At 47.9% G+C, this 14,133-nt stretch overlaps 1 protein-coding gene across 1 annotated transcript; it reads left to right on the forward strand.

Annotated features, from left to right (window-relative positions):
* The first annotated feature begins 3,732 nt into the window (after window positions 1–3,732).
* On the forward strand, window positions 3,733–8,204 carry LOC123403642 (protein ALTERED PHOSPHATE STARVATION RESPONSE 1-like). The gene is made up of 4 exons (XM_045097563.1): window positions 3,733–5,202; window positions 5,434–5,597; window positions 6,505–6,728; window positions 7,123–8,204. Exons 1-4 carry the CDS (start codon window positions 4,041–4,043, stop codon window positions 7,853–7,855), a joined length of 2,283 nt encoding a protein of 760 aa, XP_044953498.1. The 5' UTR covers window positions 3,733–4,040; the 3' UTR covers window positions 7,856–8,204.
* The last annotated feature ends 5,929 nt before the right edge of the window (window positions 8,205–14,133 follow it).

A 14,133-nucleotide genomic window follows, 5' to 3' on the forward strand; every position in this document is an offset into this window, starting at 1 on the left:
TACTGCTCTCGCTAAGTTTGGACATCGGAATGCCCATTCCCTTGAGAGTGTCGTCGTACATGATATTCAAGCCGCTGCCGCCGTCCATGAGGACTTTGCGCAGCCTAACTCCTTCCACCATCGAGTCGACGACCAGAGCCTGCCTCCCTGGTGTGGGTACGTGTGCTGGGTGGTCTGGCTGATCAAAGGTGATCGCAGTCTGTGACTACTTGAGGAACGTGGGAGTGGATGGGGTTGCCATGTTTACCTCCCTGTTGACCAGCTTCAGTCGACTTTTGCTTTCCACATCAGCAAAAATCATCAACGTTGCATGGACTTGGGGGAACAGATCCTCCTTGTCCTCATCATCCTGCTCGGTGTCCTTCTCACTCGGTTGTCCTTCACCGAATCCTTGGATCAGGAGGCGACACTACCGAGTGGTATGCTTCGGCAATATGACATTGCCTTCTTCATCCAGCTTCGTGTGGATTGGACACGGTTGATCCAGGATGGAATTTCCTGACTGCCTCTTCTTGGGGGTGTACTGAGCTTTCCCCTTGCCTTTGAACTTGGCATTTGTAACGGCTGCTGCCTCTGCCTACGGAGTGGATTGAGCTTTCTGCTTCTGCTTCCGACTGCTGTTCCCATCTCCATCGGCGACTGACTTATGCTTGCCGCTACGTATGCGGTCCTCCTCTTCGCCATTTGCATAGCGCGCGGCTATCTCCATCATCTTGCTCATGGAGATGTCGCTTGTCCGACCGAACTTCAGGTACAGATCTCTGTACCGCACGCGTGCCTTGAAGGCGCAGACTGCTTGGTACTCTGTGACGTTCTCCACCGTGTGGTAGAGGGTCGTCCAGCGCTGGATGAAATCGCGCAAGGGCTCGTTCTGCTTCTGGACACAGTGCTGGAGCTCTACGAGACCAGCAGGGCGTTTGCACGTACCCTCGAAGGTTCTGATGAAGACTTGGGACAGATCTGCCCAACTGTAGATGCTTGACGGAGCTAACTGGTTTAGCCAAGCTCGCGCCGAACCGTCGAGCATCAGTGGGAGATGTTTCATGGCAACATGGTCATCTCCGCCACTGATCTGGACCGCCACTCCGTAGTCGTCGAACCAAGTTTCTGGTTTGGACTCTCGTGTGAATTTGCTGATTCCCGTCGCCAATCGGAAGTTGGGAGGGATGTCAGCTGAGCGGATGGCCCGACTGAAGCACTCGGGGCCAGAAACAACGGTCTTGCTTCCAGTCGGACGGTCTCTATCGTGACCATCACGGTGGGCTCGACTTCTGTCGACCTTCTTCTGGGTGATGTACCCTCTTGCATGAGGCCTTGGATCATGCGCGCCACCGCCCGAACGACGATCGTCGTAATGCCGGGGCCCGTAAGGCCCACTCCGCGGAGGAGTACGCGAAGGGCGACGATCTTCAGGATGAGACCGAATGGGAAGCGGATTCCGACTCGGGTCCCTGGAACGGCTGCCCCCTCTGCGTCGCTGGTGAGAGTCGGGATTGAAAACCGACCGATGCGTGTTCGCTTGAATAGAACTATTGTGGATCCTGTTGTGCGACTCGGAGACCGCCGAATTTTGTTGCTGCGCCGTATGCAACAAGGCACGGATCTGCTCGATTCCTCTACCAGCCTCTGAATCAGTCGGCTGGAGGGAATCGGCTATCCTGGCGGCTGCAGCCAAGTTGAGGATGGGTGTGCGGAACACCTCGACGTTGCTCTGGCGAGTGCGTCGAATGGAAGAACGATGGTGTTGACGACGAGCGCCGGATGATTCTCCGAACTCACGCTCGTTCCGCCCAGTCCCGAGGGGACTTTCGTGGGAATCGGCCATGAGCATTTCGGCTGCAGGCCCGTGACCCGGATACTCGGAAGGTAGTTCAGTCGGAACTGACTCCAAGTACTAGGATGACGACGGGACCACAACCGATTCGACCACCGCCACTTGAGAGGACGCGTTTTGTCGCGCCTGGGCGTGTCGCACCCAACGCTGGAACCGCGGACGACGGGATCGCTTGTTGCGGCGCGTGACGGGGGCGAAGATCGACACCGGGGTCGATGGCTGGAGAAGAAGAACGCCGCGGGAACCGGCATGGAAGTGCGTAGCCCCGCGACTGGGGAGCGCCTCGACGTCGAGGGGCGCATCCCGAAGCCGTGCCGAATCATCGACGATGAAGGAGAGTGCGCCGAAGAGGATCTCATGACCCATGCACAGATCTCCGCGGGACGACATGACGAAAAGATGAAATCGCAAACTCGCCGAAAGTCGCTTAGACGCCTGCCCCACGGTGGGCGCCAATTATCGTGGGTATAAGTCTGACAGTAGAAGTATGGTGTACGAAAGTATGGGCGGAGCCTTAGCTACGGCGAGGATGTATGAGTTCAGCCCCTCTACGGTGGAGGTAAAAGCCCTACGTCTCAGTGCTCTTGGGAGCTTTGTGTCGAGTGGATTATAGGATTACAGCAAGTGCCAACCCCCGTACCAGTGGTGAAGGGCGGCTTATATAAGTGCGCTGCCCTTCATAATGGCCCGGTGGACAGGGTGGAATAGTGGCGAGTAAATGCTTACGTTACAGGTAACGTAAGCTTTAAATGCTAATAATGGTGTATGAAAACGTATGTCCGTTGCCCTCCTCGAAGGTTACGATGTACAGAGTGGATTCTAGTCGGTACGTTAGATATGCTCCGAGCAGATCGTCGCCGATTGGATGATGGGGGCGTTCTTAGTTCAATCGAAACTGTCTAAGGGCCTTGTCTTCTATTAAAGGTAGTCTTTGAGTAGGACCTATATGGTAGACCTATAACCCTACCCTGAAATTATAACCCATCAGTTGCTCTCAAAACAAGGGACAGACGCCCGTCTAATACGTGTAACACGAACGGACCAGAAAATGGAGTCCGTTTGTATGGGCCCGTTGGATTTGCCCTTAATGTGAAAGAAGCACCAACCGATGGGCATGGGCTGCAAAGAGCGAATAAAAAGGCAAAGCAAAAGACGGCCTGTCGCCGGGGCGGTACATACATGATCATCATCTCATTGGGGCAGTGGTACGCTTGGTCTTTTATTCGGCTGAGATTTCCTAGACCCCTGCACGCCCTAGTAATAGTAATCGATGGGCACCCAAGTACCCTTTTCTTTCTTTTCCCACAAAAGAAAAAGAACAAAAAACGCGATGACAATCCGAAACCTTAAGAAAGCCTAGCGCAGCACGGCAGCCCCCAGCAAGCAAGGAAAAAGGAAAACAGCAGCGCGCCACCGCAGCGTATCCCCTCGACAGAGCGGAGCAGCGCAGAGAGCAGGTAGTCGCCCGGGCGGGCACTTGGCGTTAATCCGCTGATGGAGACCGGCCAAGCCCGTACCGCGGCCATCAAGCCGGGGAGGCGTCAATGCCTGCCCCCTGTGCGCATGCCACCAAACCAAAGCCAAAGCCTGCGCGCCCTGCACCGCCTCGCCAGCCGCCGCAGCCCTGGCCTCGCTTACGCTTCCAAAAGGAAACAAACAAAACCTGTTAAATGGAGAGAGGCGAAAATAACATGACGGTCCGGTGCTGCTGCTGCCCTTGCCTCGCCTGTCGTCCGTCATCCCCCCTCCGTTTCCCGTCACACTCCCCACCCACACCAGTGACACCAGCACCCACACTCTCGACTCGGGGGCGTAGATAGAAGAGACCGTCGTCGTGTGTGTGGGCCTTTCCCCCACCGCAAGAATACAAGGAGCGCCCCTTCCATATGAAGCCCGGAAAAAGAAGGAAGGACCGAGTCGAGCGAGTGCAAACAAATTCCCACGAGCAAAACGGCAAGAGCAGATTCCCCCTCCCCCACTTTGCTCCGCTCCACCTCCACGGCTCCACCACACACACACACACACACACAGCCATCGATATCATTTCCCCATCAGCCCCCCAAGTCCGTCGGTGTCATCATCATCATCATGGCGGGACGACACGGCCGCCTATAAGGTCGGCCCGGGGGGCGATCGTTGCAGGACTGTGGTGACTGGGCAGCAGCGGCAGCCAACAGCCGATCGAGCTGATTGCTAAGCGCCGCCGATGGGCTGCAAGGGGTCCAAGCTGGACGAGCAGGAGGCGGTGGCGCTGTGCCGCGGCCGCGCCGACCTGCTCGCCGTCGCCGTCCGCCACCGCGACGCGCTCGGGGCCGCGCACGCCGCGCTCGCCGGCTCGCTCCTCTCCGTCTCCTCCTCGCTCCACATCCTCCTCGTCTCCGCCTCCGCGCGCCCGCGCACGGGGCTCACGCTCCCCGCCGCGGTCAAGACCGTCGACCCTCCGGCGCCGCCGCAGCCCTCCTCTCCCCCGCACTCCTCCTCGCACATCGACTTCGCGCCGTCCTCCGGGTCCGACTCCGGCTCCGTCGCCTCCTCGCCTCCCCGCCGCGTCGACGATGCCCGCCACGACCAACTCCACCACCCGCACGCGCTTCACTTCCCGCATTACGGCTACGGCTACGGCTACGGCTACGAGCACGAGCCTCCGTTTGGGTACCCGCCGGGATCGCTGCAGCTCTACTACGCGCGGAGCCGCCCGCCTCCGGCCTCGGTCGCCGTCGAGCAGCGCGCGCCCGCGTCGGAGCGCGTCTACTTCGGCTCCTCCGACCCGGCGGGTGGGCACGCGCGGTACCATTCCTACGGAGGGGAGGCCGCGGCGGCAGGTAGGACGGCTGCACCCCCGCCGTCGCCGCCGAGGGCGAGCTCGTGGGACTTCTTCAATGTGTTCGACGACTACCAAGTGCACGACAACTACTGTTACGATGCTGCCGGCGCTGGGACCACGGCGACGACACCGTACACGCCGAGCCGGTGCTCGCGAGACGTTCGGGAGGAGGAGGGCATCCCGGAGCTCGAGGAGGACGACGCGGTCGTCAAGGAGGTGTCCAGCGAGCACTATATGGGGGGGAGTGGCGGCGCACGTAGCCGGCGCAGCTCGGTCGGCGGCATGAGCAGCAGCGAAGAGGAGAATTGCGTGGTCGATAAGGGAGTGCTCGCCGGGGGTGGCGTGTCGCGGCAACAGGCGCCAGCGCAGCCTAATGTCGCAGCCTCCGTGCCAACGCACCGCAAGTCATACGGGAGTGCAGACATCGCCGGGGAGATCAAGGCGCAGTTTGTTCGGGCGGCGGATGCAGTCTGGGCGGTCGCACCGATCCTGGAGGTGGAGAGGCGGAGTTACCAATACCACCCCCGGAGCTCAGTGTACCATGGTGAGTTTTTCTTTTACGAACTGTTTATTTGGGTTATCAAGAACTTGCATGTATTCTGACTAGTTTAGTGTCATTGATCTTATGGCGAACTATTTGTTGTTTCAAGAACTGGCATATTTTTCTGATATACGTACTTCGGTGTAGTCCATGTTAAAAGCATGCATTCTCTGATATACTTTGATGTCGTCGATTCTTGCTGTCACTGATCGATTTATTGGTATTTCGAAATAGTTTCGTCTCGGATGGTGTCAACGGCTGCAATGCCAAATTCAGGGCACCGAGGTGAAGAGTTGGATGTTGGAGGTTGGAAGAAGGTGGCTGAAGGGGGGAAGAGCTTATCGGTCACCCTGCAGAAGCTCTATATCTGGGAGAAGAAATTGTATAATGAGGTTAAGGTATGTATTCGCCTTTGATTATGTTGGAGTAATAGCTGATTTTACTCTGTGCTGGAATGATAAGTTAGTAACTAGGTATGTTGAAGTGCTTTATCAAGTTAACTGATATGTAGGATTCAGATGCATATGCAGAGGCCGGGGTATTCCTCCTTTTTTTTAAAAAAAAACTGATATGTAGGATGGATATTTGTTTGTTACTTGTACTAAATACTACTGGTGGCAAATATTTACAGAGAGCACAATGTCATCCTCTCATAGTGCCATGTTTGCGCAATGACAATATCCTTAAACTAGTGCCGATAGGCGGCAATGAAGAAAGATGAAATGTTGATCCTAGCATGGCAAGGCTTAGATCAATGGAATGCCAAGTGTGCTGCTTCATTTGGAAAAGGTCTTAGGAATATCGTATAAAAGCTCCTTTCTGGAGACCAAATACCCAGATTAGGAATATTTTAATTTACATGCCATATTTGAAGAGATTTAACAAGTTCTGTAATAGTATTAAATGTACTTTAGAGATTGTGGGTTTGTGTTCTGATGCTAGTTTCATTTGAAAGGATGCTACACTACCTTTTTTTCTAAACCACAAACCATAGAACAATTATTGTACGGTATTTTCATTAACAAAATAAATATTTACAAACTAGGCACAAGTATTAAACACATCTAACCAATTCCTGTTTACGTTTCTTAATGTATAACAATATTAAATTTCATTTAATCTATGTTGTTTGCTCCTTAGTAACAAATGATCATTTTAGGATGGAACTCTCTTATGTAGCACTAGTTTCAATAATGTGGGCCGTGCCTTTTCTTTTAAACTGAGGAGATTATTTTTCTCATATGATCTCACCCGTGTTATCTACTATGCTACATCTGATTATTTTTGTTATGTTTTCCCTTCCAGTCTGAAGAAAAAATGCGCCTCCTGCTAGCAAAGAACTCCAAGCGGCTGAAGTTCTTGGACCAAAAGGGTTCTGAAGCTCAGAAGATCGATGCGACTCAAAATTTGGTCAGAAAGCTGTCGGCAAAAATAAGAATGGCTGTGCGAGTTATTGCTAAGGTTTCAAAAAAGATAGACAGAGTAAGGGATGAGGAATTGTGGCCACAAATTATGGCCTTAATCCAAGGGTACGCTCTAATTTTTTGCCTTGATATCTTAGGTACATATTTCAATTAGTTCCCTGTCGGTACACTACTTCCGCCTTTACACTGGTTGTCTGCTTGTCTAGTTTGTACAATCTTCTATTGGGAAGTAACATTCTTAGTCCAGCACGTTATTAAGTTTCAGTGCAGCTACCTGGATTTTTTTACATATTGTGTAGAGGCTAACTCTACAGTCCTGCATTTACAGTGCACGTGTATGTTTTTTTTAAGTAACCCATGTTTTCGAGTAGACAATCTCGACATGCTTTTACCTTCGGTGAACTTTCCTGAACACTCTCAGTTTCTTTCTTTGCAATCTTGCAATTCTTATCCGATGGAAGCTAGCTTGCATCAAAAGAGTGACAACCTCTCTTTGTAGGTTTGTGATCATGTGGAAAGAAAAGCTGGAGTGCTACCAGATTCAGTGTGAAGCAATATCGGGGGCGAAAAACCTGGATTCCGCTATCTCCGGCTGGATCAGTCGAGATCTAGCAATGGAGCTTGAAGTGGACTTGGTTAAATGGATTGTAAATTTCTGCTCCTGGGTGAATGCGCAAAGGAGCTTCGTGAAGGCACTGAATGGATGGCTGGCACTGTGCCTCAACTATCAGCAGGAGGAGACGCCTGACGGAGCTGCTCCCTATTCTCCTGGAAGGGTGGGTGCGCCTCTCGTGTTCGTCATCGGCAACACCTGGTCTCAAGCCATGGATCGGATTTCCGAGAAGGAAGTGGTTGCCGCCATGAAGGCCCTCGTGACCAGCGTACGCAACCAGTGCGAGCACAGAGCCGCTGCTGAGCAAAGCGAGCTGATCTTCGTAACCCGGGAAAGAGAAAAGTGGAACAGGATTCTAGAGAGGAAGTCCGTGGAGATCAACAGGGAGGCGGATACACTGAACAGGAAGCTGGCCCTGGTGCCAGGCCGGCAGAGCCTGCTTCCGACGGCGCAAACGTACCAGGCGCATTTTCTTGAAGCAGACAGTCTGCAGGTGAGCTTGAGCCGGGTCCTTCAGGCCTTGGAGAGCTTCGCGTCCAGCTCCCTACAAGCTTTCCGGGAGACTCTGAGACATGCTGAAGAAGAAATGCTGTCCAGAGAGACTGCTAAAGTTTCATAGCCTGATCTTGCATCTGACACGAGCTTGTAGAATACAATCATCATCTCCTCATCAGGTGGCATCGGTGCTGAATGTGCTGGGCGAATGCTTCGACAGATCTAGTTTTTGTGGAGAAATTCTGACTTCTGAGTTTTAGCAACTGACCCAGATTTGCCCATGTTGTGTCGGCAACTCTTGGTCCATCAGAATAGAACGGCTGATGAAAGTAGCAGCTGCATATAGGCAAATATGTTGGTTTTTTTGTGTGTCATGGGTATGCACTGTGCAATATGCAGCCCATTGAATCCCTTGGGATTTTTTTGGCTGCTGTCATTGCTTTTTGGCATCTTTATATAACCGAATGCTTGAATGTGCAGTAGTGGTACGTTCTGCTCAATGGTCGTATGTATTGTTCTGTACATATCGAGCATGAGCGTAAATTATGATGAAATTGTGTCCAATGTATGTGTGGTTAAATTCCCAGTTAGACCTGGGATTAGTAAATAGGGTTAGAAGATGCTTTTTCTTGACAATGTGTTAGAGTCTCTCCAACATACGCGCTATCACTTTTTTTTTACAACGTTGAAATAACGATAGCGCGGCCCGTTAAGACTTTGTTCTTCAACAGATGCACAAAAATGTGGCGTCCAATCCGACGGTCCCACTTGCTCCGGTGCCCCCTAATAATGTCCGTTAAGACTTTGTTCTTCAATAGATGCACAAAAATGTGGCGTCCAATCCGACGGTCCCACTTGCTCCGGTGCCCCCTAATAATGTCTGGAAGCCAGCGTGCTCAAAATTTACGGTGTGGGCGCTAACCTTTTTTTTGTGCGCTTTCTATTTTAGAGCTTTTGATGGAGTGATGTTTTCTGTCTTCGGCGCCTAAAAAATAAAACGCTTGTTGGAGATGCTCTTAGGAGTTTTAATAAAAGGTAGCACCAGATCAGATATTCAAAAAAAAAAGCTAAGGCTTGCATGCTCCCCCACGAGCACTAAATTCAGAAAATAGTGAAAAAAAACATGTTCATGTGTTTTAAGCTTTGTGAAGAAATAACATAGGTTGTGATGTCAAGAAGCTTTTAGAGCATAATTATGTTTTTTTTCTTTTTCCACAAGACCACAACATTACATATGTGGTTTCTTAAGAAAAAAATATCATGCATTTGGAAGGCACAAACATGCTTATTGTAGAAACAATTACGTATATTATTAAAAGCCATATTGTTTTTATTGTTATAGAGGAACATGTGCACTCGGTCTTGCGAGCAAAAACACTGCCCCCATATCGAATATTCATGTGCCTTCATGTTATACCTACGTCATTTGGTTCATTTATGTTATACTTGAATTATGGACTTGAAGTGTTATTGAATAGTATGTGGTGAAAAAAATTAAAGTTTTAATAATCGTGACGCAAATAGGATTACAAATAAATTGCACATGCATTAAAGGAAGAGAAAAAGAAAAAGAATGTGGGGCGGGGGAGGGGTGTTATATTATTTATTTATTTATTTAAAACAAAGGTAAAAAAGTTGCCTCATCTGGTAATTTAAGAGATAATTGAGTTTTTTCATACTAGATCCGAACTACACAAAAACCATCACTCTGTGGCTATAATTCCGACCAACTCCTTTGCTTCCGAGGATATCCAAAGCTTGGCCTCACATGTGATGCTATTAAGTAAGATTTGTGGTCGGGTGTTCTTTTGTTGGAAGATTCGAGCCTTCATTTTATTCCAAATACTCCAACTAATGAGCATGGTGAGGGACAAGATATCTTTTTTTGAAAGAAAGGGGTCAACCCCTGCCCCATTTTATTCATGAAGCAGAACATAAGACAACCAACGTGTTCGACCCTCTAAGGTCAGCTCAACTAACAAAATAAACACCCATGCAACAACCTATTAGTATTGTGTGGACTAGAACAAGGCTAAAAAGAGCACGACATAAGTTCCAAGGAACATAGCGAAGAAACTAAAACAAACTCCTCAGCACGGGTCACTGATTTATTACAACTCATTTTTTGAGCAAAGACAGCGGCTATATGATGATCACATGTTCATCTCTAGGTGATCCGCAGGAGCTCTCCGTGATGCTTGTCCAAAAATAGGATACACCGCCGGAGGATCCCCACCTCCGTGTCGTGGCAAAGAGCCATCCAATGTTGCAAAACCCCTCTTATCTTGGCAAGAACACAGCGCAGACCATTCCATGTTCGTCCTTGAAAACATAAGTCATTCCTCAATTTCCATATGATCCAAAAGGAAGCGACAATCACCAAGTTAAGTACAGGTTTACTCTTATGAACACGCCAAATAGTGAAAACATCTTCAAAATAAGAAACTCTCTCAACCTTAAAGAACTCAGACACCAAGGACCAAACACATCTAGCACTAATACAATCAAAGAAAAGATGTTGAATAGATTCCTCCTCACTATAGAACAAGCATGACAAGTCAACCACATGTCTTCTTTTTGCTAACTTATATCTAGTAAGGGTTTTGTTGTATACACACAACCATAGGAAGACATGTATGCTTTGTGGACATAAAACTTTTGAGAGTGTATCACCAATAGGGGAGACAATTCCCCCAAAACTAATGTTGTTATAGAAAGATTTAACGGAGTACACCCCATTTGTTTCCAAACTCCACACTGGGATATTCGGAGTGTCACACGGGGGAAATTTTGCTAAATGTTCAATAAGATGCACTAACTTCGGCATCCCTCTTTGGTCGACACAACGCCTAAAAGAAGGTTTAAGGGTCACACCACCCCATACCTAGGAAATCGAGTAATCAGGTGTACTGCAGATCTCAAATAATTCCTAGAATTTAGTTTTTAGGGAACAATCCCCATCCCAAGTGTCATGCGAGGAGCTAATGTGACCCCCCTTCCATTTTTGTATACATAAAAGGTTTTGGATGCATTAAGGTCCCAAGTCACGCTCTTCCAAAAGGGAGAGCCACTTTGTTGTCTAGACCACAAGATGTTTGGGGATATCATGTTATAGTTACAAGAAACCAATTTTTTTGAGTCACTATCATTGTTATTAAAGAAACATCTCCCCCAAGATGCCAAAAGGGCCATGCTAAAGTCTCTCGGGTTAGGAACTCCAAGGACACCAAAGTTCTTCTTCCGAGAAACCAACCCCCAATTGGCTAGATGATACTTATGTTGATCACCCATATTCCCCCAAAAGAAATGGGTCATCTCGGAGTTAATGGCATTAATTTCCCAGTTATGGAACTTCATTATGACCATCAGGTATGCATGGATACTAACTATGCAGGCACATAGCAAGATCAATTTACCTGTGTATGTAAGATACCTACTGATAACCCACAAGTATAGGGGATCGCAACAGTTTTCAAGGGTAGAGTATTCAACCCAAATTTGTTGATTCGACACAAGGGGAAGCCAAAGAATATTCTCGAGTATTAGCAGTTGAGTTGTCAATTCAACCACACCTGAAAGACTTAGTATCTGTAGCAAAGTTTCAGTAGCAAAGTAGTGTGATAGCAAAAGTAGCAACGGTAACAATAGCAGCAGTGACAGCAGTAGCGGTAACAGTAGCAGCAGTGACAACAGTAGCGGCAAAGTAACGTAGCAAGGACCAGTAGGAAAAGACTCGTAGGCATTGGATCGGTGATGGATAATTATGTCGGATGACATTCATCATGCAACAGTTATAACATGGGGAGATATGTAACTAGATCCAGTTCGTCAATGTAATGTAGGCATGCATTCCGTATATAGTCATACGTGCATATGAAAAGAACTTGCATGACATTTATTGTCCATCCCTCCCATGGCAGCAGGGTCGTAATGGAAACTACGGGATATTAAGGTTCTCCTTTTAATAGAGAACCGGAACAAAGCATTAGCACTTAGTGAATACATGAACTCCTCATACTATGGTCATCTGCGGGAGTGGTTCCGGCTATTGTCACTCCGGGGTTGCCGGGTCATAACACATAGTAGGTGACTACAACTTGCAAGATAGGATCGAGAACACACATATATTGATGAAAATATAATGGGTGCAGATCTGAAATCATGGCACTCAGGCCCTAGTGACAAGCATTAAGCATGGCAAAGTAGTACCAACATCAATCTCAGAACATAGTGGATACTAGGGATCAATCCCCATCAAAACTAACTCGATTACATGATAGATCTCATCCAACCCATCACCGTCCAGCAAGCCTATGATGAGATTACTCACGAACGGTGAAGAGCATCATGGAATTGGCGATGAAGGAAGGTTGGTAATGACGACGGCGACGATCTCCCCTCTCCGGAGCCCAGAACGGACTCCAGATCTGCCCTCCAGAGGAAGAACATGTGGTGGCGGTGCCTCCGTATCGTAAAACGTGATGAACTCTTCTCCCTTATTTTTTTTCTGGGCGAAGGGACTAAATAGAGCTGGAGTTGGAGGTGGCGGAGCCCCGAGGGCCCCAGAAGCCTGCTAGGCGCGGCCAGGGGGCCCGCACCTCCTGGGCTTGTGGGATCCTCGCTCCACGTCTCTGGTTGATTTTTGCGCCAGTATTTTTTATATATTCCACAAAAATCCTCATAAATTTCTGGGTCATTCCGAGAACTTTTATTTCTGCGCAAAAACAACACCATGGCAATTCTGCTGAAAACAACGTTAGTTCGGGTTAGTTCCATTCAAATCATGCAAATTAGAGTCCAAGACAAGGTCAAAAGAGTTTGAAAAAGCAGATACGATGGAGACATATCAACTCCCCCAAGCTTAAAGCCTTGATTGTCCTCAAGCAATTCAGTTGACAAACTGAAAGAGACAAAAGAAAAACTTTTACGAACTCTGTTTGATCTTGTTGTTGTAATTATGTCTAACTCATATGCAGATTTTCAGCAAGATCATAAGCTAACCACATAAGCAATGACATTTATGTCTCAAGAGGAACTCATATCAATGGCATAATCAACTAGCGAGCAATAATAATAAGTTTCAAACTTCAACACTTCAATCAAAACAATCATGAAGCAATATGAACAGATGGTATCTCGCTAGCTCTTTCTGAGACCACAAAACATAAATGCACAGCACCTTCAAAGACCAAGGGCTGACTGAACATTGTAATTCATGGCAAAGAAGATCTAGTCACAATCATACTCAATAACAATTAAAAGCAAAGCATAGAAATGACGGAGGTGCTCTCTAATTGGTGCATTTATAAGAAGAGGATGACTCAACAGAAACATAAATAGATAGGCCCTTCGCAGAGGGAAGCATTGATTTGCAGAGGTGCCAGAGCTCAAGCTTTTAAAACAGAGATAAATAATTTTGGGTGGCATGCTTTCATTGTCAACACAATGACCAAGAGTATAGGCGGTTCCCAAACAGAAAAGTAAAGTTTTGACTCCCCCACCACCGATCAATCGCACTCCACGACTAGCTGAATACTCGGGTGCCGTCCATACCAACAACAATCCAGGGGGAGTTTTGTTTGCAATTATCTTTTCGATTTGAGCATGGAACTGGGCATTCCAATTATCTGTCCCTTTCTCGTGAGTGATAGTGAATAAACACATATCGAGGATAACACACCTAGCATGGAAGATACTGATCGCCCCTTGTCACCACATGAGCGGTACGGGCATGCAAAACAGATTATTACTTGAAGGTTTAGAGAGTGGTACATGCAAATTTACTTGGAACGACAGGTGGATACCGTATATAGGTAGGTATGGTGGACTCATATGGAACAACTTTGGGTTTATGGAAGTGGATGCACAAGCAGTATCCCCGCTTAGTACAAGTGAAGGCTAGCAAAAGACTGAGAAGCGACCAACTAGAGAGCGACAACAGTTATCAATATGCATTGAAATTAACCAACATTGAGTGCAAGCATGAGTAGGACATAAATCACCATAAACATGAATATCATAGAGGCTATGTTGATTTTGTTTCAACTACATGCGTAAACATGCGCCAAGTCAAGCCACTTGAATCATTCACAGGAGGATACCATCCTATCATACTACATCATAATCATCTTGAAATTCATGTTGGCAATCAAGACAAACCATTATAAGCTCCTGGCTAATTAAGCATGGCATCAGAAACTATGATCTCTAAGTTGTCATTGCAAACATGTTTCTCTCATAACAAAGCTGAATTAGGAACGATGAGCTAGTCATATTTACAAAAATAAATAGATCGAGTTCATACCAGCTTTTCCAGGCTCAATCACTTCATCATATATCGTCATTATTGCCTTTCACTTGCACGACCGAATGATGTGAATCAAAATGAGAGTGTTCGTGCAT

This window comes from Hordeum vulgare, chromosome 6H (genome assembly GCF_904849725.1).
Source record: "Hordeum vulgare subsp. vulgare chromosome 6H, MorexV3_pseudomolecules_assembly, whole genome shotgun sequence".
Taxonomy (NCBI): domain Eukaryota; kingdom Viridiplantae; phylum Streptophyta; class Magnoliopsida; order Poales; family Poaceae; genus Hordeum; species Hordeum vulgare.